General features: G+C 33.3%; 1 protein-coding gene across 2 annotated transcripts in view; it reads left to right on the top strand.

Annotated features, from left to right (window-relative positions):
• The window catches only part of TUT7 (terminal uridylyl transferase 7), a 35,173-nt gene extending 10,034 nt beyond the window's left edge, over nt 1–25,139 (top strand). Inside the window, exons 7-29 of one of the 2 annotated variants that reach the window (XM_032213120.1) lie at nt 644–695; nt 2,921–2,990; nt 5,103–5,229; nt 7,049–7,168; nt 8,567–8,698; nt 10,477–10,657; nt 11,593–12,692; nt 13,425–13,575; nt 13,971–14,057; nt 14,283–14,383; nt 15,321–15,378; nt 16,423–16,526; nt 17,033–17,122; nt 17,201–17,314; nt 17,417–17,494; nt 17,864–18,041; nt 19,677–19,724; nt 19,823–19,914; nt 20,530–20,645; nt 21,131–21,456; nt 22,934–23,007; nt 23,195–23,252; nt 24,135–25,139. In XM_032213120.1, coding sequence (XP_032069011.1) covers nt 644–695; nt 2,921–2,990; nt 5,103–5,229; nt 7,049–7,168; nt 8,567–8,698; nt 10,477–10,657; nt 11,593–12,692; nt 13,425–13,575; nt 13,971–14,057; nt 14,283–14,383; nt 15,321–15,378; nt 16,423–16,526; nt 17,033–17,122; nt 17,201–17,314; nt 17,417–17,494; nt 17,864–18,041; nt 19,677–19,724; nt 19,823–19,914; nt 20,530–20,645; nt 21,131–21,456; nt 22,934–23,007; nt 23,195–23,252; nt 24,135–24,202 — 3,525 coding nt within the window. In that variant the 3' untranslated portion in view covers nt 24,203–25,139. The remainder of the gene's footprint in view (nt 1–643; nt 696–2,920; nt 2,991–5,102; nt 5,230–7,048; nt 7,169–8,566; nt 8,699–10,476; nt 10,658–11,592; nt 12,693–13,424; nt 13,576–13,970; nt 14,058–14,282; nt 14,384–15,320; nt 15,379–16,422; nt 16,527–17,032; nt 17,123–17,200; nt 17,315–17,416; nt 17,495–17,863; nt 18,042–19,676; nt 19,725–19,822; nt 19,915–20,529; nt 20,646–21,130; nt 21,457–22,933; nt 23,008–23,194; nt 23,253–24,134) is intronic. The other variant, XM_032213121.1, reaches the window with a different exon arrangement.
• The last annotated feature ends 365 nt before the right edge of the window (nt 25,140–25,504 follow it).

Raw genomic sequence — 25,504 nt, 5'->3', positions numbered from 1 at the left:
TATCAATATAAAATGTCCCATTTTTCCACTACTTGTTTCTTCTGAAACAAGAGCTCTTCACATGATCTAGAATCTAGTGTATATGGCTGAAGTACTCTTTGGAACCTATTTGATCTGCAAGGAAAAGGAAACGTTAGCTTAAATCCAGCCCTACTGGCATAAATTAAAATTGAAAATTATTATTTTTTAAATGTATGTATTAAAAAATGTATTGGCCACCCGCTCTACCACAGGATAACTCCCCCCCCTTTAATGTATTAATCGGCATTGTGCACAATTTGAGGATAAAGTTTTTCAAATCTCATGCAGTTCTGACAGGTATTAAAGCAAAAACCTCTTTTTAAGAATCTGCATGAGCCTAAAAAACCTAATTTTTAAAGGAATCACAACATTTTGGGGGTTCATGTGGATTTTTGCCAGAAGACCAGTCACAATTAACAGTTGTCTTAGAACAGTTATAACATTAGAAAAAAGTAATTTTATACTATCCGTAATATTTTCAAACAGGACTCTATTAATTGGATAGTTTAAATGAAAATAGATTAGAAAATTAATTGTTCTGCTGGACTGATATTTTCAAATATTACTGGAAAATACTTAGGAAAATGTATTTATCTAACTTTTGTTCTGCTCTTCTTCATAGATGTCCCAACCAGATGTTCTCTTACTTGTACAAGAAAGCCTGAAGAACAATGGTAAGAGTTCAATCTATAATTATTTTTTCCTCCGCTGGCGTGAAAAAATAGCATTTTTGCACTCATAAACAATTAGTTGTGGATAAGTAGCACTGTAGATCAGAAGAATTATATTGTATCAGAATTTTTCTTCATCATTGAAAAACTTCCTTTGTTGCCCTAATAAATAAATAATTAAGGAAGATAATAGCTTGGAGAAAAGTAGAATAGTAATTTTCCTATAACGCCTAGCCTACAATATACATTACATTGAAGAATTCCCAATCTTTCAGGAGAAGATATTTAGGATGAGTAAGAGCATCAGAGAATAAGGGAGTTGCTTTCTTGCCTCTTTCCTCCAATCATTTTCTACCATTGGGAACATCCAGTGCATGGAGTTTATACAACTATTAAATCCATCTCTGATTTTCTCAGTGATAGATGTAATTGTCCATTTCTATCTACAGCAAAGAAGGAACATTAGTGCACCAGTATAAGGAACACCAGATTGAAATGTTGGGTTGGAATGGGGAATACTCAGGGTCAGTCCTGTAATTTGATTGTCGAGCTGTGATTTCCACCCTAAAATATTTAAAAATGAAACATGAATGAATTGTTGCTCATAAATTCATTAGGGATTGTGGTGATGGGAAGACATAATACCAAAATGTTGTTAAATCTGATTAGAGATATGTACTAACAGGGATCTTTTAGCAGTACAAAGGGAAATGCCTTTCCTGCAGTAGATTGCCATAGGGAATTCTAATTTATTACTTCATTAAGACTAATGAACACTAGTTCTTCTAGTTTTCTGGTTTATAGGGCTAGTCTAGCAAGAATAAAATACATACTTAAACACATAATAAAATTGGAAACAAAATGCTACTGAAACCATTTCTTTCACAATAGAGGTTTACTGAAGAATACTGTAAATCAGAACCAAAAAAAGCTTCCAGTAAAAGTATTTGTGTTATCTAGAGCAGGGCTGTCAAATTCCCGGCTCAGATGCGTCACACACTGGCCATGCCCAGTTTAGTGAAGAGGAGGGGAGTCCCAATACGTCACATGATGCTGCCATGACAACATAAGTTTGACACCCCTGATCTAGAGAGTCTATAGTAGTTAGGTAATATTCAGAATATTTAGTTGACATATCTCATTCTATAACAATTGTTCATGTGCCTGTATAATAGGTGGATTGTATTAATCATAACCAGTTTGCCATTCAATCCAAGTGTATTTTCATATGAATGAAAAAATAAAACTTATACTCAAGCTGTTGCTAGTCACGTTCAACTTAGATATGTTGCTATATGATATATCCATGTAGCTAGTTTCATGTCTTAATGAAGATACAACCTGGCAGCTCAATGAGGCCTTGGGAATTAAGGAAAGCTTGCTGCTGAAAGAAGGGGTATAAATCTTCAGATATTCAGTAACATGAATTAATGTCAAGAAATCTGCTTATTGCTTATGTAATCTTAATTGAGCAAAACTCTGAATTGTAGGGCAACAATTTTTGAACCAAGCTCATATGAGCTTAGTTAACAGAATGTGTCCAAAATCTGCATTTATGATATAATACAAATTGTCCTATAACATTTTCTGCGATAAATAGATTTCTGATGTTTGACCATGCTATAAAGTTGAACCTGGGCTATTTTCAAAGTAGATACAACTCTGAATATCTCCCCAATTTTTTAAGAACTTATCCAGAGAATGCATTACATTAGGAGCTGTGTCACTGTTGAAGGCATTGAAAATCTGGTAAGGAAACAGATCTGAGCTGCTGACCCAATGGGTCAGGGATTGTCTAGTCATAGCTAAAGTTTGAAGGGCAGGTACCAGAAACTTAAGACCAAGCATGTATTTTACATAACTAGGCAGAGTATTTCTTTTTTAAAAAATAAACTTTTGAAAATATATTCTATTTCATTTTCTTATAATCCAAAATAGATTTCTATTTCTATTGAAACCGAAGTTCAGTTGTTAAGATTTATTTAACAAGTGCAATAAACTATATACAACAAAAGTTACCACATGGAATACCCACACCTGATAATTTCAAATAGCAATTCTATACTGTGATTTCACTTGTTTCATGCAAATTACATTCATGTGAGCCCACCAATAAACTACAAAAATGAAACATACATTTTCTGTTTCATTTTTCCTTCAGGAGAAATATATTGGTAGGCATGTTTCTTTTGGTACCATGATTAATGTGGCTTTCTTTTTCCCCCTAGAATCTTTTATTGATGTTGATGCAGATTTCCATGCTAAAGTGCCTGTGGTGGTGTGCAAAGAAAAACAAAGGTCTCATTAGCAAATTTGTGTGTTCCTATAACATATCATAATGTAAATTATATATGGCCACACCTAAATACCATCGTTAGTAAATAAATTCAAAGAGCTCTACCTACAGAGCAACAATAAAAATGAATTCCAGACCATAAAACGCATTGAATCAAATGAAAAGCCTATTTAGTTTAGCATCTTAATCCTGCAGTGCTCATTTGGATGTTTTTGGAAAGTTACAAGCAGGTGCAATAGCACTTTGCTGCTGATCTCCTCAGCAAGAGATATTATTGGTGGAATATAGCATTCACAATTTTTTTCATGTCTAGAATCACAATTACCTGGCATCAATAGCTTTAACATCCATGGTTATCAAGCCCCTTTAAAGCTATAAGTTGACAGCCATCTTATATTTTGTCATAGCAGATTCCCATTGAATGAAACATTTCTTTCATTTGTTATAAACTTCTCACTTTTTAATAATACATTCCACTCTCAGATTAAACTCAATTGCTTGTAATGGCAGCCATGTATTTTTCTTAGTAATGTTGTATAAGTGTTTTGTTACTAGATTCTTCACTGATGTGTCTTTGATTTCATACTTCAGCCTTAGCATAGCCTAGTGGTGTCTCTGTTGTTTATCTCATTAGATGTGCTTTCTTCCAATTAGCATGTTTTACATTATGTAGGATTTCTATCCAAAAATGTTAAGGAAGGATAATGTAATATTACTATGGTGATATAATGGCTATAATCCTAACCCCAGTGGTGCTTTTTTCATAGGCAACTGGACTGTCTTAATTAGAACTAGAACTTGAGATAGAACTGAAGAAACCCCCTGGATGAGAAGGGAAACATTTTCAAGGAAAAGAAACAAGAATGTCCAGTTGCCTTTTGAAAAAAGCACTTTTGGGATGACTATAACCTGGGTGATTGAAAATCTCCATAGACATCTACAATCCTAACTTACATCTGTTGAAATAACTCTCAATGAATGGATTAGTACTATAAAAATGAGCAAAAGTGCCATAGTTTTAGTATTCAGCTTATGTGCCATCAAGTCATTTTCAACACCCACCATAGTAACCATGTAGATTTTTTTTTTCAATAATAACTTGGCCCTTGCCTTGCCCTTAGGTTTTACAACACTGAAAATCTAACCTTGAAAAGCAGGATTTATTATCCTGAAGTAAATAGTGAAATATAGCTGTTTTATTATCTTTATAAATTTTACTTGCCTAAAATTTCATTTGTCATCAAAATAACTGAGTTTTCTTAGCCTTACTCTTCTTAGTTGCAATTTATATGCAACTAAGTATATGTAAAATTACTTGTAATGGGTAATCACCATATTAGCACTGTTTCAAATCAATGGTCATCACTGCTAATGGAAAATACAGTAGATATGCAATTTAGTTAATACAGACCCTGATCATTCCTAAATTCTTTTATTCACCTTTAATTGAATACCATTTCACTGGCCTGTTCTGACAAAAACCCTAATTAATAATTTATATGTAAGTTTATGTACTATAATCAAACAACAGAAGTAAGTATCAAATAATTTCAAAGAATTGTCATTGTTTACCTCCTTGATGGATTTCTGGATATACTTCCAGCGTATATTAATCTAGTGGTCCCATTTAGCTTGAAATAAGAAGTGCTGTTTTTCATTCAAAGGTCTTGCCCAGAAGCTAGCTTAAATGCAGAATGATAATTTCAAATTATTCCCTTTTAAAACTCAATGTAGTTAAATGATTCAAAATATCCATATTAGATTGTAAGTACATTTTAAGTTACTGCTTCTTATTAGTTGACTTGAGTCTGGTGTGGGCAGGAAGGTGGAATTTATAACAGTAACATCACCAATTACAACAGGGGTAGCAGCAGATAAAGTTCTTTTTAATGTCCTGGGCAAAATCACTACTCATTGCCATTGAATAGAAAGTTCTGCTCTTGATACTGCATCACTTTGATTTCTACCAGAAATTTTATTACAGAAAAAAGATGGAGAGAATGTAGCATTATTCTTTTCCACCACAGCAATTCCTTTCCAGTTGTGTATTGTTTTGTTTCATTTTGCATATCCCAGAGTGAGAAAAAGTTAAGTTTCTGTGTTTATTATTTTAGTGGCCTTGTTTGCAGAGTAAGTGCAGGAAATGATAATGCTTGTCTGACGACAAATCACTTGGCTATGGTTGGAAGACTAGAGCCTCATCTTGTGTCCTTGGTCATTGCTTTCAGACATTGGGCCAAGGTAGGTTTGGTTTAGTAGTAAAGCATGTTTATTACATAATCAAATATATATTCTATATCTATTCAGTCTGTTTTGGAAAAAGTAAGAAGATACATCCTGTAAATGTTGGGCAATATTTCTACTGCTGCAAAGGGATTTACCCTTCCTTTAGCTTTCCTCTCCTCTGGAATGGGACAGCTCGCTCGAACCAACTTGCCATGGCCAACTCAGCACAGCACAATTTAACAATTCTATTTAATTATTTAAAATAAATATTGTTTTTAATTTTTGCCATTCACATTTCATTCTGTCCCTCCTTTTGCATCCTTTTTTAATGATTCTATTCCACCATTTCTTGATATTAGTATAACTCTTGTCCTGCAGTGAGTTGTCCTGTGGCAAGTTGGCCATGGCTAACTGGTAGGTTAAAGAGAGGAGGCTTCAATTGTTCCATTAGTGATGCTCATTGGCACATAATTTAAAGCCTGAGGCTTTGGCTTAAAAAAAGTTGCTCATCTTAGAACTCCGTTTAGATGTGTCTTTTAAGGGGTAATTTTTTATAGTTCTGTTATGAAAAGAAGAGATCAGGAGTTTCTCTCTTTTTCTTAGGACTTATAACTGGAAATAATGTATCTCACATAAGGATGACTACCTGTTTTAAAGACAGGAACTTAATATTTAGCAGTTTTCTTTATTAATAATTGAAAATTAAATACATCCATAAGAAGAAAATATGAGTGATCCTAAAGTAGTTTAGAAGAGGGGAGTATCTGTGGCTCTTCCAGATTTTGAATTTTTTTCCCAAAAATAAACATGAGTTTGTTGATCAGCAGATGATAGGCTTGCTTTAATACTGTTATGGGTCGTAACAGACTGGAAGGATATGGAGGTAATAAATAAAGTTAATAAAATTATTTTTTTGAAATTGTGGTTAAATTATATCAAGTTATAGTATAAAGTTAATCTCATAGACTTTTTACATTGTGCAGCTATGCCAGAGTTTGACGCACACATTTATATACCCCTTTCATTCATTTTCCAATCATTGTCATTGGATCTCTTAATTTTCTTTTATCCTACTCTACAGTAGTTTGTTTCAGTCTCTATACACTGTTTCCCCAAAAATAAGAACTCCCCAATAATAAGCCCAATTGGTGCTTTTGAGCACATACCCTAAAATAAGCCCTCCCCTGAAAATAAGCCTTCCCTGAAAATAAACCTTCCCTGAAAATATTGCAACACAGCAGCAGTCATGAGGTGATCATGCTCACCGCCTCCTGCATCACAAAAATATTAAGATCTCCTCAAAAATAAGGCCAAGTGCTTGTTTTGTAGATCAAAAGAAAATAAGACCCTGTCTTATTTTCAGGGAAACACAGTAATATTTTCTTCAGTAGTATTTTCTTCAGTAGCTTTAAATATACATTATGCAGTAGAAAGAATGCAGTATTTCCACTGCAAATGAATGCTTCATTCTGTCAATCGACAGATGTTTAATATGGACCCTTCAGCTGTTCCTTACATTAAGCTTATGAGACTTAGTCATATAGCCTGGTGAAAAGGAGCAGCTATGTCTGCCATGGTTATACAGCCACCTTAATTAGATGTGGTGATATGATGGTAAGTAGGTACTGTGTCATGGCCCAGTCAATAAAATTGCTATAGCTGCATGTGAGTGTATGACTCAAAAGTAGAAGTATAGAACTGTCTTCAGTTTGCCTAGGAGTATATTTAAATAATTTTTATAGTAAAAGTTTGATTAGTTTCTTCAAATTCATGAACTGTCAAGTTGAAACATTTGATAATGCTACGTTAATAAATATTTTTCTTTCTGTTTTAGCTATGTTCTATAGATCATCCTGAAGAAGGTGGTTTACCACCTTATGTATTTGCTCTGATGGTTATTTTCTTCCTGCAACAAAGGAAAGAACCTTTTCTGCCAGTCTATTTCGGTTCATGGGTATGTGTCTATAAAAATTCTTAAATACAGATAAAATGTTTTCAGTTTGTGTTTTGTTATGTAGCTTTGAGATTATGAATTTTTACTTTTTTTTCCAAAAAGAGGGAGAAAGTTACTTATTTATTATTGCTTGTACAGCCCCTATTACATTAACACAGTTCAAAATCAATGAAACATTAATAAAATTAATTAACAACACTGTAACAGTTCATTAGCCTGACTGATTGACTACTCATGGGTCCTACATTATGGGCACGCTCTTAATTGCTTTTCTGATGATAGCAGAATAAGAATCATTTCTTGAGCAGGGAATTTGTGTTCTGGATTAGCATTTCTCTCAATGAGACCAATAGCATGCCTTCTTTGACTGCATGTATTGAAAGCAGATTCTGCCTTGATCAATGTCCTATGAATAGCAAAGATTCAAGCTATAATGGCTTTTATTGGTTAAAAGCAGTTATTAAATGTCCTAAAATTGGAAATGAGTAGCAGATAACAAGCAATGGTGAAATCTCACAATAGTTCAGAAAATTAATCTAGATATTAACTCAGACCTATTATAATGGTGACATTTTGTTCATTTTAAAGTTCTGTGCCGGATCCAGAATTAATAGAATAGGACTATAGCATCTTAAGTTATCAGGGCCAAGTTTAACTCAAATATTGCTATCTTCCATCTGATCATGCTAATTAAGATATTAAAATAAGATCCACTTTTGTAAGTCTCAGATTTAGACATTACAACATGCACCCTAGAAAAAATATCTGTAGGAAGATAATCTCATAGTTGTGGAATTTCTTTTCAGATCAGGTGTTTTAGTGCTGACATCATATTTAAGATACAAAGAAAAGTCTATTCTAGTTATTCTTTAACGGTTGCTTTTATGTATGTAAATACTTTGTAATATTTGTTGATTTGAATGCTATTTTGAAAGAAAAAAATAGCCCTTTTTCCAAATTCGTAATGAAGAAAGAATATCTTTAATAGCATAAAGAATGGCCAATGAGACACACTGTTGATGAAAAATAATGAACTGTAGAAGACAAAATCATGGTTTCTCATAGATATCAACAGTCTAAATTGGCTATGATTATAGAATGAATACTTGATTAATACTGGAAAACTGTAAAATATGTATATGTTAAAATACAAATCTAGATGTAAAAAAAACAGGAATTAGAAACAATAGTATCCTTACATTATATAATTCTCTGTTATTAGGTATTACCTCTTCCAAAACATCACATCCAAATGTTTTTAAACCACTGTAGCAAAAACACAATTGGCCAAAATAGCAACTTGGAGAAAAGTGAAATCTTTTTTTAAATTTCTGTCCTTAATTTTGTTTTGTTTTTCTGGAATAATTATTTCTAATGATTATTTTTTTCTTATATTAGATTGGAGGATTTTCATTAAACAAATTAGTGAATTTTAATCTTAAAGAAGTTGAAAATAATACTGTGGTCTGGGAATACAGCCCTGGTATTGATCCTCCTTCTTCAAAGGAATCTTCTCCTAAAAGCGGAAAGGTATGTTGATAAATCAATTGTAGGGGATAATGTTTTAAATGTACATTTTTAAAAAGCTTGTGTTACTAATTTATAATGAAGTAGGTTTCAATAAACTGATTGCCGTTCTCAGAATTAAGAGATTGCCATTAAATAAGTGTGGGCATTATTTTAAAAGGAAGCTTTATTAGCTTCCTTTTTAAAGAACATTCCAGTTAATTAAACAAATCTTGATGACTAGTATACTGTGAAATTTCTGTATTCAGGACCAAAGAATTAAAAAATCATGGAATGCATACATTAGCATGGCAAACAAATATTTTATTTAACAAGTGTAATATTAATTTAAAATATTAAGTAATTGATATTAGTATGTTGCATAATTGTTTGTCTGGTTTCAGAGTTGAATACATAGCAAAGATACAGAAACTAGAATCTACCATGCTATAGTTAAAATGGAAGTACACCAATGAATTGTAATAATATGTCTACCATATTTTTTCACCTTTCAATTTTGATTAGATATTTGAATAATTTTAAGTGTAAGCTAAATCACAGTTATCTTTAGAAACAGAATAGAATCATATCAATCATTAGTAAAAGCCACATTTTTTAGAGAAATTGCTAATTAGTGTTCTTCCTATAAGACAGATTATGACCAGTGATGATGCCTGATGGGGCAATCAGCTGGAGTTGGCTTTAGGAGGGTATTTGTCAGCCTGTCTTATTTCTGTTTTAGAATTCTGTCTCTACAGCAGTTAATGATAAGGATCCTATGGGAAGGAGGAAATGTCCTAATGGAAAAGATTTTGGAATCATCTTTGCATCTCTCTTTCCATCTGCTTATAGTTGTAGAAAAAATTGCGCGATTGTGCTAATTTTTTTGAGTACAGGTAGTCTTCAACTTACAAACAGTTCATTTAATGACCATTCAAAATTACTGAAAAAACTGAGATGACCATTTTTCATGCTTGCGACATTTATAGCAGCCCCATGATCATGTGATCAAAATTTGAATGCTTGGCAGCCGGTTCATATGATTCATTATGACTGTTGCTGTGCCCCAAGATCATGTGATCATCTTTTGCCAAGCAAAATCAATGGGAAGCCAGATTCACTTAACAACTATGTTACTAACTTATTAACTACAATGATTCACTTAACAACTCTGGCAAGAAAGGTAGTAAATGGGGCAAAACTCACTTAACAAATGCCTCAATAACAGAAATGTTGGGCTCAATTGTGGTTATAAGTTGAGGACTACCTGTATGTTTGGGATACATACATACATACATACATACATACATACATGCATACATACATATAAATGCTAAATGTTTAAAAAGAAATTCTTGATATATTTTTCCAAGGACAAGCCTGTGCTCTGACACAATCATATATTTTAACCATAACAATCTAGTTTCACAACAGAACTCAGGTATTTGAAAAAAATCTAATCTGATCATAGGAGTGCTTTCCTAATTTGTCTGCAACACTTTATAGTTTATATAAAGTATAACTATAAAGTATTTTATAGAAATACTTTAAATAGCATTCAGCCTATATAAAGAGCAAGTGTGGTATAGTGGTGAAGATGACTTGGGATGGTCATTCTGTCTCAGTCCAACACTCCTCACAGGACATTGTTCTGTTTCCCTTTTTATTGATTTATTAGATGTTTTAGACATTACCTTGCACTTGTTCTTTAAAAGAATTAACAATAGTATGGTCATATTTTTCACCTTCCAAATATGGTTTCTGGATGAACACAGTGACTCAATTTTTGTTTTCATTGACAGGTACCTTTAGCATTTGATTCAGATCAACAGTGTTCAGTTCCAATTGGACAGCTGTGGGTTGAACTGCTTCGTTTTTATGCCTTGGAGTTTAATCTGTCTGACTTGGTAATAAGCATACGGCTCAAAGAAAAAGTATCTCGTGAATCCAAGGACTGGCCTAAAAAAAGAATTGCTGTGGAAGGTATATTACATAGATTGGCTTGCTAGTGTTTAGTTAATACTCAGTATAGGAGAAATCTATATCACTATATATTAAGAATTAAAAGATAGCATCCAGTACTAACTCTGGTAAGCAGATATAATTTTTACTAATGAAACAGAAAGGTGCAGTTCCCTAACATTCTCAAAATATACTGTGCAGAATCTCAACTGGAGCATATTTTTGGAGAAAGGCTTCTTTTTTTACTTAAAATGTGAAAATTCAGAATTTATGGCCTATGGAACAATGATTAGTTCTCATGCTCATTGTATTCATGTTGCAAACCTTAAATGTTCATTTCTTAGTCATGTTGATTGGGTGATACACAGGTTGACTTTGAGTTACAACTGCTCATCACAGTCATAACTTGTGACAGTTTGTAAAACAGATCAGTCATGTGACCAACCTGATTTTATGAACTTTTTTGCAGCGGTTGTTAAGCAAACCATCATGGTTGTTAAGCTAATCCACAGTCATTATGTAATACCATGATTGTTAAGTGAAGCAATGATTTACTGTGGACATCGTTTTGCTGAAAATTGGAAGCAAGTGCCTGTTTTCAGCAAATGTCATAAAACACAGCCCTATGACTGTGAGAAAGTAAAAACAGGTGTAAATGCAGCTGGATTGCGTAGGCCTGAATTATAGTCATGTGACTGGAGGAGGCCTCTGATTCCTAGTCATTAAATCCAGCTCATAAATACCCCCAAATAGGTCCACTGGAACCTTGAAAGGTCACTAAGCAACCAATTATAAAATGAGTACTACATAGAGTTCTATAGGTTTCTCAGCCTAATGAGTTGATTGAAAGGCTTGAGGAAAATTAGTGCCTATTCTTTGGTTAATACATTTAAAGAATGAAAACATGAGCATAATATTTAACCCTCTAACACTTTTTACCTTTTTCCCCTCCTCAGATCCTTACTCCGTAAAGAGGAATGTGGCAAGAACTCTTAATAGTCAGTTAGTATATGAGTATATACTTCATTGTTTACGGTCAACTTACAAGTATTTTGCTTTGCCTCATAAACAGAATGCAAAAAACAACCAAATAAAATCTCTAGAGGGCTCGATACTTCTAGAATCTGAGAAGAATGCCTTTAAACAAACAATCCCTGATTTAAAAATTGTCCATAATGAAATGGAGAATACCGTAATAGACAGCTGTATAACTTCTACCAAGAAAAGTTCATATTTTCCTCAAGAACATATGTGTGAGCCTTCTCAGGTATTGATTGATGAAAACTTTGTGGAAGAACAGTTAGCAGATGGTGAACCTTTAGGAATGTCTTATGAAGACTCAGATTGTATAATTGAAGAATTCATTTCTGGTGACAATGAGGAATTTAAACCAAGCTGTGAAGAGACTGAGAGTGGAAATGAAGAGGAGGAAGAAGGACATGAGCGGGAACATTTGAATAGTAACCAAGACAGTGAAAGTGGAGATCTTGCTATTCCAATTAGTGAGCATGATGTTGAAACAGACAGCATTTCTGATTTGGAAATGTTTCAAAATGTAGTAGCTTCTCTTGATGAGTTTTCTTTAGAAGAGAGTGGCATTCCAAATGATAAACTTGACATTGATGAGGAGAGCACAGAAGGTACTGATGAACTGGATGATTCCCTGTTCAAACTGGTACCATCAAGTCAGGAACAAGTATCTGAAATGGATAACTCAGAAGAAGAAGAGGAGGAGGAAGAGGCAGAGGAAGAAGACGAAGAGCATAGTATTAAAAACCAAGGCCAACATGAGAACATAGTCAATTCTGAAGATGAGCTGGACAATACATACACTGGATCTGGTGTTGAGGAACCTCTTTCCGAAGAGGAAGAATTGCTTATTGCTCATGGGGACATTGAGCTAAAGAAGAGAGTAGATAAACTTTCGAGTGTGGATTTGAACAAAGAAGATGATCCTGAAAAAGAAGTACTTACTGAAAGTAACAAGCCAGTAGACCAGAGTAACAGGTCTGAATTCTTCTATGAATTTAATAAAACTGCTTTCACAAAAGGCAAGGTAATAGCACCTATATATCAAAGTATTACTAATCATATAATGCTTTAATTCCAGGACAGACTTCTCCATAGAAGTACGACTTAACATCCACACTGGTAAAATTTGACCTACAAATTCTATTTATAAGAATCTTGATTCAAATGTGTTTTAAAGCCATTTCCATCCATGGCTGTACCCAACTGAATCCTGACATATTAATTCCTGCCAATTTGTGGTCACAAACAAATTAGCTGTGAAGTTCTGTCTCCTGTTAAAGTAAATCTTCTGTTAATAGCAAACTTCAAGTTTAAGCATTTAAAATATAAAGTTAAATTTCATCTTTGATTATAGTATATGCATACACTATTCATAATATACTCCGTACCTGATTTCCTAAGCAGCTGAGAAATATTGCTCATGTGGGAATTAAGAACCTTCTTGTCCCAATTGCAATATATTACAGCACATTTTGGCTGTTTCAGAATATGAAGCAAAAGTACCAGACCAAATTGAGATATAAAGGTATTAAATATTTGTTCTGGAAGGTTAGAAGATTGAAAAATATTTAGGTGATGGATGATGGGAGAATTATGTCCTCAGGTCTACTAAAGTCACTAGAAGTACATTGGATTTCATCCATCATCATTATATATTTAAGATTGAGCAATGGTTGCTATTTAATTTTGGGAGCTATGTGTTGTTATAAAATTGAGAGAAGAGACATTTCTAGATAAATCTTTTCTTTTGATCTAGAGTCCTACAGTTGTATGCAGTTTATGTAAGCGAGAAGGTCATCTAAAGAAGGACTGTCCAGAAGACTTTAAAAAAATTGAACTGGATCCTTTGCCACCATTAACATCCAAGTTTTCCAGTATTTTGGATCAAGTGTGCATCCAGTGCTACAGTAAGTTGGAAGAAATATTTTAATATATTTTAATTATTTGTTAGTTTTAGAGAAAAAGTATTAATAGTTTCCTGCAACTATATTCTACTTGAAATATAGAGGCTTATTTATTATTGTAGAAGAAAGATATTGACCCATTTCTTTGCAACCAGTAATGTGATTCTCCATTTTTTATTTAAATTTTCCTACCAAAGTTTGCCCTGCTATACAGGTTGTACCTGGGTCTATACTGCTAGATGTCTGCTCCCATAATGGCTATAACTGATTTACTTTTAACATTTTTTATTTGTAAAACTATTTCAAAGCAATAGAAGAACAGCATGTTTTATGTGTTTCTTACTTGCTGTCATAATTCCATTTGTAAATGAATGTAAACTGTATTCTGTTTTCAACAGAAGATTTTGCTCCAAATATTATAGAAGACCAGGCTCGGGAATATATAAGGGAAAATCTTGAAAGTTTCATTCGACAAGAATTTCCAGGTGCTTCCTGTAGTTAATCTTTTAAATTTAAATTCAGTGATTTAAAGTAATTTTTATTATTTTCATCTAAATCTTGTTCAAACAAAATGCCTTACTTGCTAGAAAAATATTGTATGCTGAACTCAGTTTTCTCATATTTTTAAATAATCTGATGTTAAAGCATGTATTGCTAACTACGCTAAAAAATTATGTGAATTAGTCATAGATATATATCCTCCTTTATAGGAACAAAATTAAACCTGTTTGGGTCTTCAAAGAATGGATTTGGCTTCAAGCAAAGCGATCTTGATATTTGTATGACAATTGATGGTCTGGAAACTGCTGAGGTAGCTTGTTGAACAATTTGATGAACAGAAATATATGTTGTACTTGTCTTTTTTTTGTTTTCTAAGCTGCTAATGTTCTATATGTGTGTGCACAGATGTGTTTGGTTACCCATCATTATAGCTTTGATATATAGGCTAGGCACCAAACTACAACTACTAAAATAGTCTCAGCAGGGTTCTAGTCTCTGTTACTCGAAACCCATAGTGAGGTACTGTAAGAAAATAGAAGCTAATAAACTAGATTTACCATCCTTTTTTTTCCACTCATACCAATTCACAAAAACTGGGTTTTCATTCAGAACAGGTATTCATGTATGGCATAACACTGCTGTAGCTAACTTTATATCAATCTAAAACCAGTGTGTCATGCGTCGTTATTGTTTTGAAGGCCTTGTATTGTCCTTGGCAGTTACATCAGATGTGAGACATCAGTGGGAAGATAAGTCTCATTGCAGCAATTTGCACTCAGAAATAAATGTAAAAATTAAACTGAGTTTGGAAAAAAGCGGCTGCTATTTGAGAAGAGAAAAATAATCGATATTCAACTGTTTATATTGCAGGATGTACTAAAACCCTCATCAAATAATACACAGTACAGGCACTATTTCTACTTTTACATCTCTTGCATTCTTTTTTCCTCTCCTTTACTAAATTTAATAAGTCCTTGGCAGTTTAAATATTTGCAACATTTGGGTCAGGACTGTGAGATGTTTTTATTTTCTGACACGAAAGTTTCTGGAAGTTAGCATACATTTGCTGTTTCAAAAGTGGATTAGAAACTATGGAAGTTAGTACCTAGCATTACAAAGACATGCTTCAAAATAGTATCAAGTTTTGAAATTAAACCTGTGTAGATAATAGGCTAGAGACCTATTAAATGAATAAGTTTTTCTTGGATATAAATACTGTCAATATACTAACATTTTTTCTATCATAGGGACTTGATTGTATAATAATTATTAAAGAACTTGCAAGAGTGCTGAAGAAACATTCAGGTAAGCATCCGATTCTTCAAAATTAAAAAGCTGTGTTGCCTTATGAAATGTCAAATCAGGTCCTCATATTTGTCATAGTGTTATTTCATTTACTTAAACATTTGGCTTAATTGTCTATGGAGATTCTTAGTCATCTAGGTCATGGTTGCCCAAAAGGTGCTTTTTCAAGAGGCAAGTAGATTTTCTGGTAGGTGTTTTTTTTGTTTTTTGGTAGACATTTTGCTTCTCATCCAAGAAGCTTTTAAAGCACCTTTGGTATTTGGCTGAATTATTTTTTAAATAGGAAAAATGTTGGCCAACAGCTGTATCCCAAACTCTTCACTTTTTCATAATTCAGACATCAAAATGCATTCAACTGTTTTCTAATGCAGTTGTTTATATAAAATTTATATAATATTTTGACAATCTCATTTGGAAAAAAGGTAACACTTTATGGATTGCATATTGTTCTTATCTTTCAAAAGCTAGTGTTGAGAGAATATAATATTTGTGTCTTTCATGAACGCCTGTATCTTTATTTAGATGATTTCCTAAAGTTTAAACCACGTTTTGCCAATGATGTTATAGCTAATATATTGATTGTTTGATTATATGCTAATAGTATTAGAAAATGCATATTTCATTGGCTTTCCAGTAAAACTTGATTCACTAAAACTTCTTGCCCTATATAATTTTTTTCATATCAACATGTTTTATAAAGTTCTGTCTTTTGTCAGATTTCTGGGTCCCATTCTGTTTACATATGCTGATACCATCTTTTCCTATAACTGAGTGCACTGAATGTATTTCTGTTATTATAAAATACAGAAAAGCCTGAAATAACTCTGTGCCAGCTATTACTTAGTGATTTTTGTAGTGAAGCATCTTGACAATTTTCCAAAACATTGTGACTAAAATAAGGACTGTTGAATTAATTGAGACTTCCCCTTAAATAAGTGTGTATGTTTTTGTAGTTTAAGTGTCATGTTTTATTTAGTCTGCTGGATTATAAGTCTAATATTGTCACTAAGTTCACTTGAAGTAAGTATTTTTGTACTTGCATAGGTTTAAGAAATATCTTACCCATAACAACTGCTAAAGTGCCGATTGTCAAGTTTTATCATGTCCGAAGTGGCCTTGAAGTAGATATCAGTCTGTATAACACATTGGTAAGAGTATTTAACAGTTTAAAATGTAAATATTTCTTCTAATAGTCATTAGGAAGTTTTTATAAATAGGAATGGTCCATGGCTCTAAGGAAAAATAATTTTTCAATTTATATTTGAGTGTGTCATCATCATCATATGGACCAAAAACAAAATAGCAAACAGTGATATGGGCAGTTAATGAAAAATGAAAACTTAGAAGATAAATATATCAGCCTTGTTTTTACAATATTTTATTTCAGAATATTCTGTGAAAGTAGCTTAATATAAATATATATCAGTCCCAAAGAAGCATATGATTTCCTTAAATGACTAATTTTAATGGCATGTTTTAAAAATGAATCTTTTTTTACCTGAAAATGAAAGAGATAAGACAAAAGTCTACGTTGTCTCAGTCTAAAACTTGATATACCTCTGAAACATTCCATGCTGAATTTCTCATTTTACCTTTCCAAATCTTTCTGTAATTGAAAAGGGGATTTACACTTACTCTTTTTGTTTTTTTGCAGGCTCTGCATAACACAAGGCTCTTGTCTTGTTATGCCACAATTGATCCCAGAGTAAAGTATCTTTGCTACACAATGAAAGTATTTACAAAGGTAAGGCAATGTCCAAGCCATTTATGCAGGAAGGTCTTGAAGCCAAATCTTGAAGCTAATTTTTCTCTCTCACTCCAGATGTGTGACATTGGTGATGCATCCAGAGGCAGTTTATCTTCCTACGCATATACTCTAATGGTGCTCTATTTTCTTCAGCAGAGAAGTCCACCTGTTATTCCAGTTCTTCAAGAGGTACAGTATATAATTGTTGTTTGTATATCTCCATGTCTATTTAAAAGAATTCAAAGGCTACCAATTTAATGCTAACCTAATATTTAATACTTCTTTGTTTAGATTTATAAAGAGCCAAAAATACCTGAAATTCTAGTTGATGGCTGGAATGTTCATTTCTTTGACAGAATAAATGAATTGGTGAGAATCTGACTGATTCAGGGGAAAAGGTTGTATGTATTCTTAAATTTTACATTCCTAAGATTTGCTGAATAAAAACAAGGACCTCAGCCTATATTATTAAACCCAGGGATCAGCTTCTGCATGGCTAAAGGAAATTAGTTAATAAACGGATTGTTTCAGATTAGCAGATTTTACATTCAGTGAAATCAGCCACATTCCTTATGCTTTTGTAGGGCTTAAATTTTCATCCTAGAACAGTAAAAAACAGAAGAATGTGTTTCTTTTGCGCACAGGTTAAAATATGCATAATAATTAAATTACATTTCCCTTTTAAAATTTAACCACCTAAAAATGAGCAAAAAAGTTTTTTTCTTTCTCTCTTTTCAGTCAGAAGTTTGGTCAGATTTTGGTAAAAATAAAGAATCCATTGGTGAATTATGGCTAGGACTTTTACGTTTTTATACTGAGGAATTTGATTTTAAAGAGCATGTTATCTGCATCCGAAGAAAAAGTTTGCTTACAACGTTCAAGAAACAGTGGACTTCGAAATACATAGTCATTGAAGGTATCTCTACTTTATGAACATGTTATTGATATTTTAACATGTAGATTTTTTTGATTGCAAAGGCTTTATTGAGGGACTAGCTGCTAAGCGCATAACAGTGTCTGGCACTGGAACGAATGATATCACTTATTACGCATTGGAGAAAGATATCCACTTAGCATTTTTCTGCATGGTGCTTCTCTTGATATCCTTTCACTAAGGCCAGTGCTGACAGTCTACAAAGTTGCTACTGGATCCACTGCTATTGCTCTTGTATGTTACACTAACTGAATACCCATGCTCCGCTACAAAGGTTTGTAATCGGGCTTGATAAATCAATACTTACAGCTTGAAAATTAATGAGTAGTTACCATCAACCTCTGCTCTCCCCTTCTCTCCCTCAGCCTTGCCCTACAGAAGTCTCCCCTATCCTATTCCCTTCTTTCCCTCAGCCTTGCCCCACAGAATCCTCCCCTAGCCTATCCCCTTTTTTATTTTTTTTATTTTTTTTTTTATTTTACTTTATTTGTATGCCGCCCTTTTCCCTGGGGGGACTCAGGGCAGCTCACAATATAAGGGAAGGGGAAAAACAGACAAGTTACAAACATGAAAACAATACACCGTTAAAAAAGCACAACAGTCATACCATTCTCTCCCTCAGGTTTGCCCCATAAAGCCCACCTGTCATATCACCTTCTCTCCATCAGGTTTGCCCCACAAAAACCCCACCTATCTTATCACCTTCTCTCAAACTCCTCTCCAAACTCCCAGCCAGCAGGCTGGATGAGTCACGTTCTGCCCATGCCCATGTCCAAGTTTTCAGTTTGGGAAGGGGAGTAAAACATCTAACTCCTGAGCATCAGATTGTGTCAATAATAATATATAAAATACTAATGCTCTGTTGGTTATTTCGAAAAATTCTTTGTCACTGAGCACCTAAAAACCAAGAGTAACATACGTACCAAATTTCAAGTTTGTAGGCTTTAGGTTCTGGAGATATAGTACACACCTGAGTTGTTTTCTAGTACAGAATGGTTTTGTAGAGTACTTTCTATAGATTCTAAACTTCACTTGGGGTCTCTCTTATTCTTTATATGTCTCATAATGTACCTAACTTGAAATCATTTAATTTCTTTGAATGTTACAGATGAAATAACAGGAATTTGATATTGAGCCTGCTCTCCTTTTTTGTAGCTTTATCTGCACAGCACTCTTCTTTCCATTCAGCCTGATCTATTCTGGGTTTCTGTGGGCAGATCCTAAAAGACATTTCATTGCTTTCTCCTTGCATTGGAATTTTCTCTTTAATATATTGAATTCTAGTTCTAACGAAGTTTGCATTGATTAAAAAAATGGCTGAATGTTATGATCCTCAATATTTCACTCATGCTAAGCTTTTACATTCATATGATCTAGAACTTAGATATTACTCTTCTTTTTTAGGACTGAGTGCATCTATCACACTATGCCATACTGTGGCCTATCAACAATTGTTTATAACTCATGGAAATCAGATCTTTATAGCTTGCTAAATAAATTAGTATTTAATACAATATGTGAATTCTATGTATGTGTCAAAAAGATATAAAGTTGTTTTGAAATAGACTTGTTTAATATTTTTATGGATTTTGCTAACGTCTAATTCTTGTTTTGCAGATCCTTTTGATCTGAATCATAATCTTGGAGCTGGATTATCAAGAAAAAGTAAGACCCTTTGTCAATTATCTTATGTATACTTGCATTTAAGTAAATATTGATTATTTTGAATACATAGTTAATTATCTTTGTTTCAATTATTTTAGTGACAAATTTTATAATGAAGGCTTTTATAAATGGCAGGAGGCTATTTGGCACTCCAGTAAGAGGATTTCCAAAAGAATATCCTTCAAAAATGGTGAGTGTGTTAGAAAATTCATAACCCAGTTGCCTTTCAAGTACTTTGTTAATTATGCTTTTTCTTAGTCAATTTATATACTTTTTATTGATGGAAGAAAATAAATACATATTTTAAATTAATGGATGGTTACTTAAAAGTATGACATTATAATGTAGTTTATAAATGAAATTATTAAAGAGATCTATGATAATATTTTTGATAATGAAACTACAATCTATATACAAGATATTTTAGGTACTCTAGAAACTAACAAATCTTTACAAAGATATTGAAAGCTCTTACTCATCAGAATCATATGTTTAAATATTTCCACGTCACAAATAGTGGATCTGTAACCAAATATTGCAATTTTATCTCATTTAATACAATTTGCCCTGCAACATTTAATCAAACATTAGCTGTTTCAAATTAATTTGAATCTATATATGAACTAGATTCAAAGTTGTAATTTTGTAGGTTTTTATATGTTTTCTAGAGTCCTTACTGAAATAAACAATCCAAATTAAATACTAGCAGAGTCAGATTTAAGAAGCAGGTTTTATTTATTGTGCTTTTGGGACAATCATAGTGTCTTCAGGTCTTAAAAGCTTACTATGTTTAATGATTTGCTAGGAATATTTTTTTGACCCAGAAGTGCTTACAGAAGGAGAATTGGCCCCAAATGACAGATGTTGCAGAATTTGTGGTAAAATTGGACATTTCATGAAAGACTGCCCAATGCGGAGAAAGTAAGTTTGTTTTTGCTCAAGTGTGGAAATAATCTAATTATTAGAAACTTAAAAATATTTCCTCTGTATTTTAGTGCTGCATATGGAAGACAGATGGTTTAAAACATATATAGTATTCTGAAACGTTGAATCCTCATAATTTGAAAATACTACTGTGTTACTAAAAAGATGGAATAAAAGATGAAAAATAGATTGACCTAATGGAATATTGAGTGTTGTATACAGTTGTTTTCATCAATGCCTTTAGTTTTGATTGAGAATCTTCCAAGTAAATTTGTTTGGACATTTGAAGTTGCAAGCAGTGCAGAAATAATACATAATATTAAAAACTTAAAAGAAGGAAAGTGCAATTGCAAAAAGACTAGTAAATGTATTTTACTGTTAGCTCCAAGAGGTTCAGTAGGAGAAAGGAATCCAGCACATTTTAAAATGATTTTGCTATAAATTGCATAAAAGAAAAAATATTTGAATCAATATTATTGTAGACTCCGAAGACGGCATGATAGTGAAGATCCTAAAAACCAAAGATACACAGAAAATAAAGAAAAAAGAAGTAAAGATGAACAAGAGACCCCAGTTAAAACTACAGAAAGAGAAGTTTTGTTAAAGGATGGAAAGCTGCAAATGTGTGCGCCTAACAAAAATAAATCAGGAAGAGGAGGAATGGAAACTGGAAAAGAGAAATCTCCCAAGCCAATGGGAGAGAAATGGAAGCGGCAAGAAGATAGAGATTTAAGAGAAAAACGTTGTTTCATTTGTGGAAGGGAAGGACACATAAAAAAAGAATGCCCACAGCACAAAGGAGCTGCAGGTATGAACTCTAGCTCCATTCCAATGCTGCTAATGGATGTTTTACTCTATATTCATCAGGGTTAAATTGATGGCCTCAGCATTGATCTTATCTTTCTAAAGCTATGATTTGGATCTACAGCAGTGCAGATATTAACACTCGGCATGAGAGTTTGGGATTGAGAGCTGCAGTCAAAAGGGGAAGTCATTGAAAATTGCTTCCTAGCCTGTCAGCTGGAAGGGATGCCTAGTCAGCAAATTAAGTGCCCTTTGCTGTACATTGGTTAGTGCAGTGATGACTAACCTTTTTGTCGTTGCGTGCCAAAATCGTGTGGGTACATGACACACACCCCACATATATGTTTGCGACCCCTGGCACAACCTGCATACATGCACGTGCGACACCCCCAGCACCCATTTGGGGCCTAGTAGGCCTCCCTGCAGCCTCCTGGGAGCAAAAACGGGCCATGGGGGAGCACTTTCCCCCCACGCATGCATGGGCACTTCCCACATGTGTCCCGCCCCCCGCACATGCGCGGCAGAGACCTGAAAAACAGCTGGACAGCGGGAGGCAGACGCGCATGTGCGGTGGGGCTGAGCTGGAGCAACGGCTTGCATGCCATACGTTTGCCATCACGGAGTTAGTGTAAGGAATGGAAATAATGAAATTCATTTCCATTTATGAAAAAAAGAGCTCTGGATATGATCCTTGATGCTGAAAACACTTCCAGTAGAAAAGAAATAATAAATGCTTTAAAAAGTGATATTATATTATTAAAAACACAATTTAAGTTTAGCGTTTGCTTAAAGGACCATTCAAATTACCATATATCAATGTAATGATATTGTTAATGCAAATGATAAAATTAGAAATAATGGAAATTGTGTCATTTGCTTGCTTGGGGTGGAAGTAAGGTACGTTTAAGTAAATTGTGCAGATTACTTTGGATATAACAAAGTTTATGTCAGGCATATTGTGTGTCTGCAAATTTTCACTATTGTGTAGTGAATGGGAGCATAGTAAATCAAGATTTTTCCTCCCCTGCTAACTTTAAATTTTTCACTTTGCTGTTTGATAATTTTACCCTCACTCAAAAAAAGTGCTTAACCTCTGGATTGAGGAAGGAGGGAGTAGTGAAAAGGAAGGAAATTTTCCCTTGGAAAATTGTATGAGTAAAGAGTAAGTACTTCAAATGGTAACCTTAGCAATTTCTTCAGGTGAACCAAACAAAACCCATTAGACCTCTTTTGAAGGATAGCTTTCCAAAAGTTTCACCTTGTTTATTTAGTTTTGTCTTGGCATGTTGCATGAATGCAATTATGAGTTATAAGCTCTCATTAAAGACAAGGCAGTGCATAAATTCAGACAATTGTGATGTATTTAACAAACCATGGTTTAACAGGTCTTGGGAACAGATTTTTCACTCAGGTGAAAAGTATTTGGAAGGTTGATGCAGACATGTAAATTTTTTCACAAACTATAATTTTAACTTTCTAAGGTGTTCTGATGTTAGAAAATTCATGTGGGACCCCTATATCCAGTGCTGTTAAACACTCTGGTCGATTAAATCAGGTAAATCATGTATTGATATTTTTTTTAAAAAAAAGATTAACTTTTATCTTAATACATGATAAAATTAATAGTACATCATTTCAAATAGAATACCTGTTAAGATATTTCAGGATTATATTTCTGTTATCACATTATATATTAGCTACCTCCAAGTGTTCGTTTATGCATTTTCTTATCTATTTTTAAGGGACTACCTCCACAGGAAGAAAAAAAGAAACAGAAACTAATTTTGGGTCCCCAGTCAGGTTTGTAAATTAAGCTTTTTTAATGCAAACATTACTCTAAGAAATGATATAGATGTAATTATTAAAATAGATGTAAAAATATCTCAGATTTTTTTTCTCACAATGATTTATATAAGCTCCTTGCCATGCTGACTGGCTAAAAATTTGGGATTGATATTTTCAACAGCATCCCTCTACCCAGTTCTTTGGGTGAGATGTGTGTGGAGATTGTTCCAGCTCTCAGAAGTTTTAGAGAGCAATATGGGGGTGCAATATGAGGAAAGAACAAGACCATGTATCTCTGCCCTTTTTCCTACATGAATGGCTTTTAGGATCCAACCCAATAGCCTGAGCAGAATTGTGCATCATGTGTTGTCATTGATATTTTCTTACAGTAATGAAAAGAGGCAGTGGTGTTCAAGATACATTTGTCATTTGCTGATCTGTATTAAAAGCAACAACGTTGTCTTTTGGCTTAATGCAGAGATATACTATGTATGTATGGGACTGAATTCCCATCAGTTCCAGCTACTATAACTAGGGTTGAGGGATGATAAGAATTGCAGGTTACCATCTCAATCACATTGCCTACACCACATTTCAGTATGTAGGTGCTTCCCAATTATACATCTTTGACTTTGGCTGTCCAAGTGAAATTGTTGAGTCTGGGATAGGAAGAACAGATTGTGGCGTTTGAAGTTTGAGATTACAAAACAGCTATTGTGAATAGTATAGAATGGATTTAATGATTTGAAAAAGCGTATTTACTTAGGCTTTACCAATGTGCTATTTCTCCTCAGTTATGAAGAACTGCCTTACCCTTGGGGGAAAAGTTTTTTTTTAATGCTGTTGATAACTTTCTTGTTGATGTCTTCATTTCGGTCTTTTTGTCTTGATATATAGGCAGCCTTTCCAGTAAATACATGACTCAGGGAAAAGCTTCACAGAAGAGACCCCAACAAGATTCTTAAGAAACTGAAGCAATCTTTCAGTTGCAATACAGACCATCAATTTCCTTCAGAAAATTTTATTTTCTTTTATAGGCTTTGGGTTCACAAAACAGCAGCAAAAACTGTCTTTGACATAAATCTAGAGAAAACACCTTTTATTTTAATTAAATTGCTAAAGTTACAAAGGAATGAATTTTAATGTTTGTTCATACCATGAATCCTTGCTCTGAATAGGTTTGAGCATTTTAATAGAAAATCATGTTTGTATTTACTAGGTAAAACATGTAGATCAGGGAAATCCTTCACCCAAATCACTTCTAAGACTTTCTACATTCAGTGTGAATGTTTGAGTGCACTTAAATGATGTGCAAGCCAAATATAATGTCACCTTCAAAATATTATTTTTGAAGGATAAAAAGGGTATTTATTAATGTTGAACATTGATTCCTTGTGTAAAAGTGTTTGGAATATTTCTGGACTGCTACTGCCATATTTGCAAATATTTTAAACTGTGGACAACTAAAACATGGATATTAAGTAAACTTTTATGTAAAAATGTTTGTGGAAAGCAGTGCCAACGAGTGAGTTTTTCCCTTCTATTTTATTATGATTGCTATGCTGCTGTCCTTTCTGTACAGAGAGAGTGAGAAGCAAGTTAGCTATGTTTGCTGCTGCTATGATTATTTCCCATTGTCCACAACTTGAAAATATTCCTCTGAGGAAACAAAGGGAATTAAAACAAAGGAACGCATTTCTGCTTTATTGAAAACTAAACATGAGTGTGCTGGGCAAGGATTTACTTTTATATCATCATCATCATCATCATCAAAGTTTTATGTCAGAATTTTCTGCAGATGATGCGGTACAACCTTTCCAGGAGAAAATATACAGCAAAAACATAAGAAACTGTTATTTATGACCTTGGAAATAAAACAGTCAAAAGAATACTTTAAATTTCTACATTTTTTGTGTTGCATGATTGGGTAACTACTGTACATAATTTTACCGTTATATGTGCATAAAAACTTTTCATCCTTTTTTCATTCAGAATTTCACTTAAGGTATCTAACAAGTGAATTTTTTAAAAAAATTGACACATTTAAAAATATACATCATAAAATAATATATTAAAGTTGCATACAGCTTTGTTAAAAACCTGTGTTCTAATAAGAACTCTCAAAAGAAAAGTAGCTTCTTTCTTTAAAAAAATTAATATAAGTTCACTTTACATAGATAAATTGCTTTAATTTTGCATACCAAAATTTGAAATAAATATCAGGTGCATGTTGATGATTAAAATGCATATGAAAGCAAACAGGATAT

Source organism: Thamnophis elegans, chromosome 3, assembly GCF_009769535.1.
Source record: "Thamnophis elegans isolate rThaEle1 chromosome 3, rThaEle1.pri, whole genome shotgun sequence".
NCBI classification, from domain to species: Eukaryota; Metazoa; Chordata; class Lepidosauria; order Squamata; family Colubridae; genus Thamnophis; species Thamnophis elegans.
Note: the sequence above shows the minus strand (reverse complement) of the source record. Positions and strands in the feature narration are given on the sequence as shown.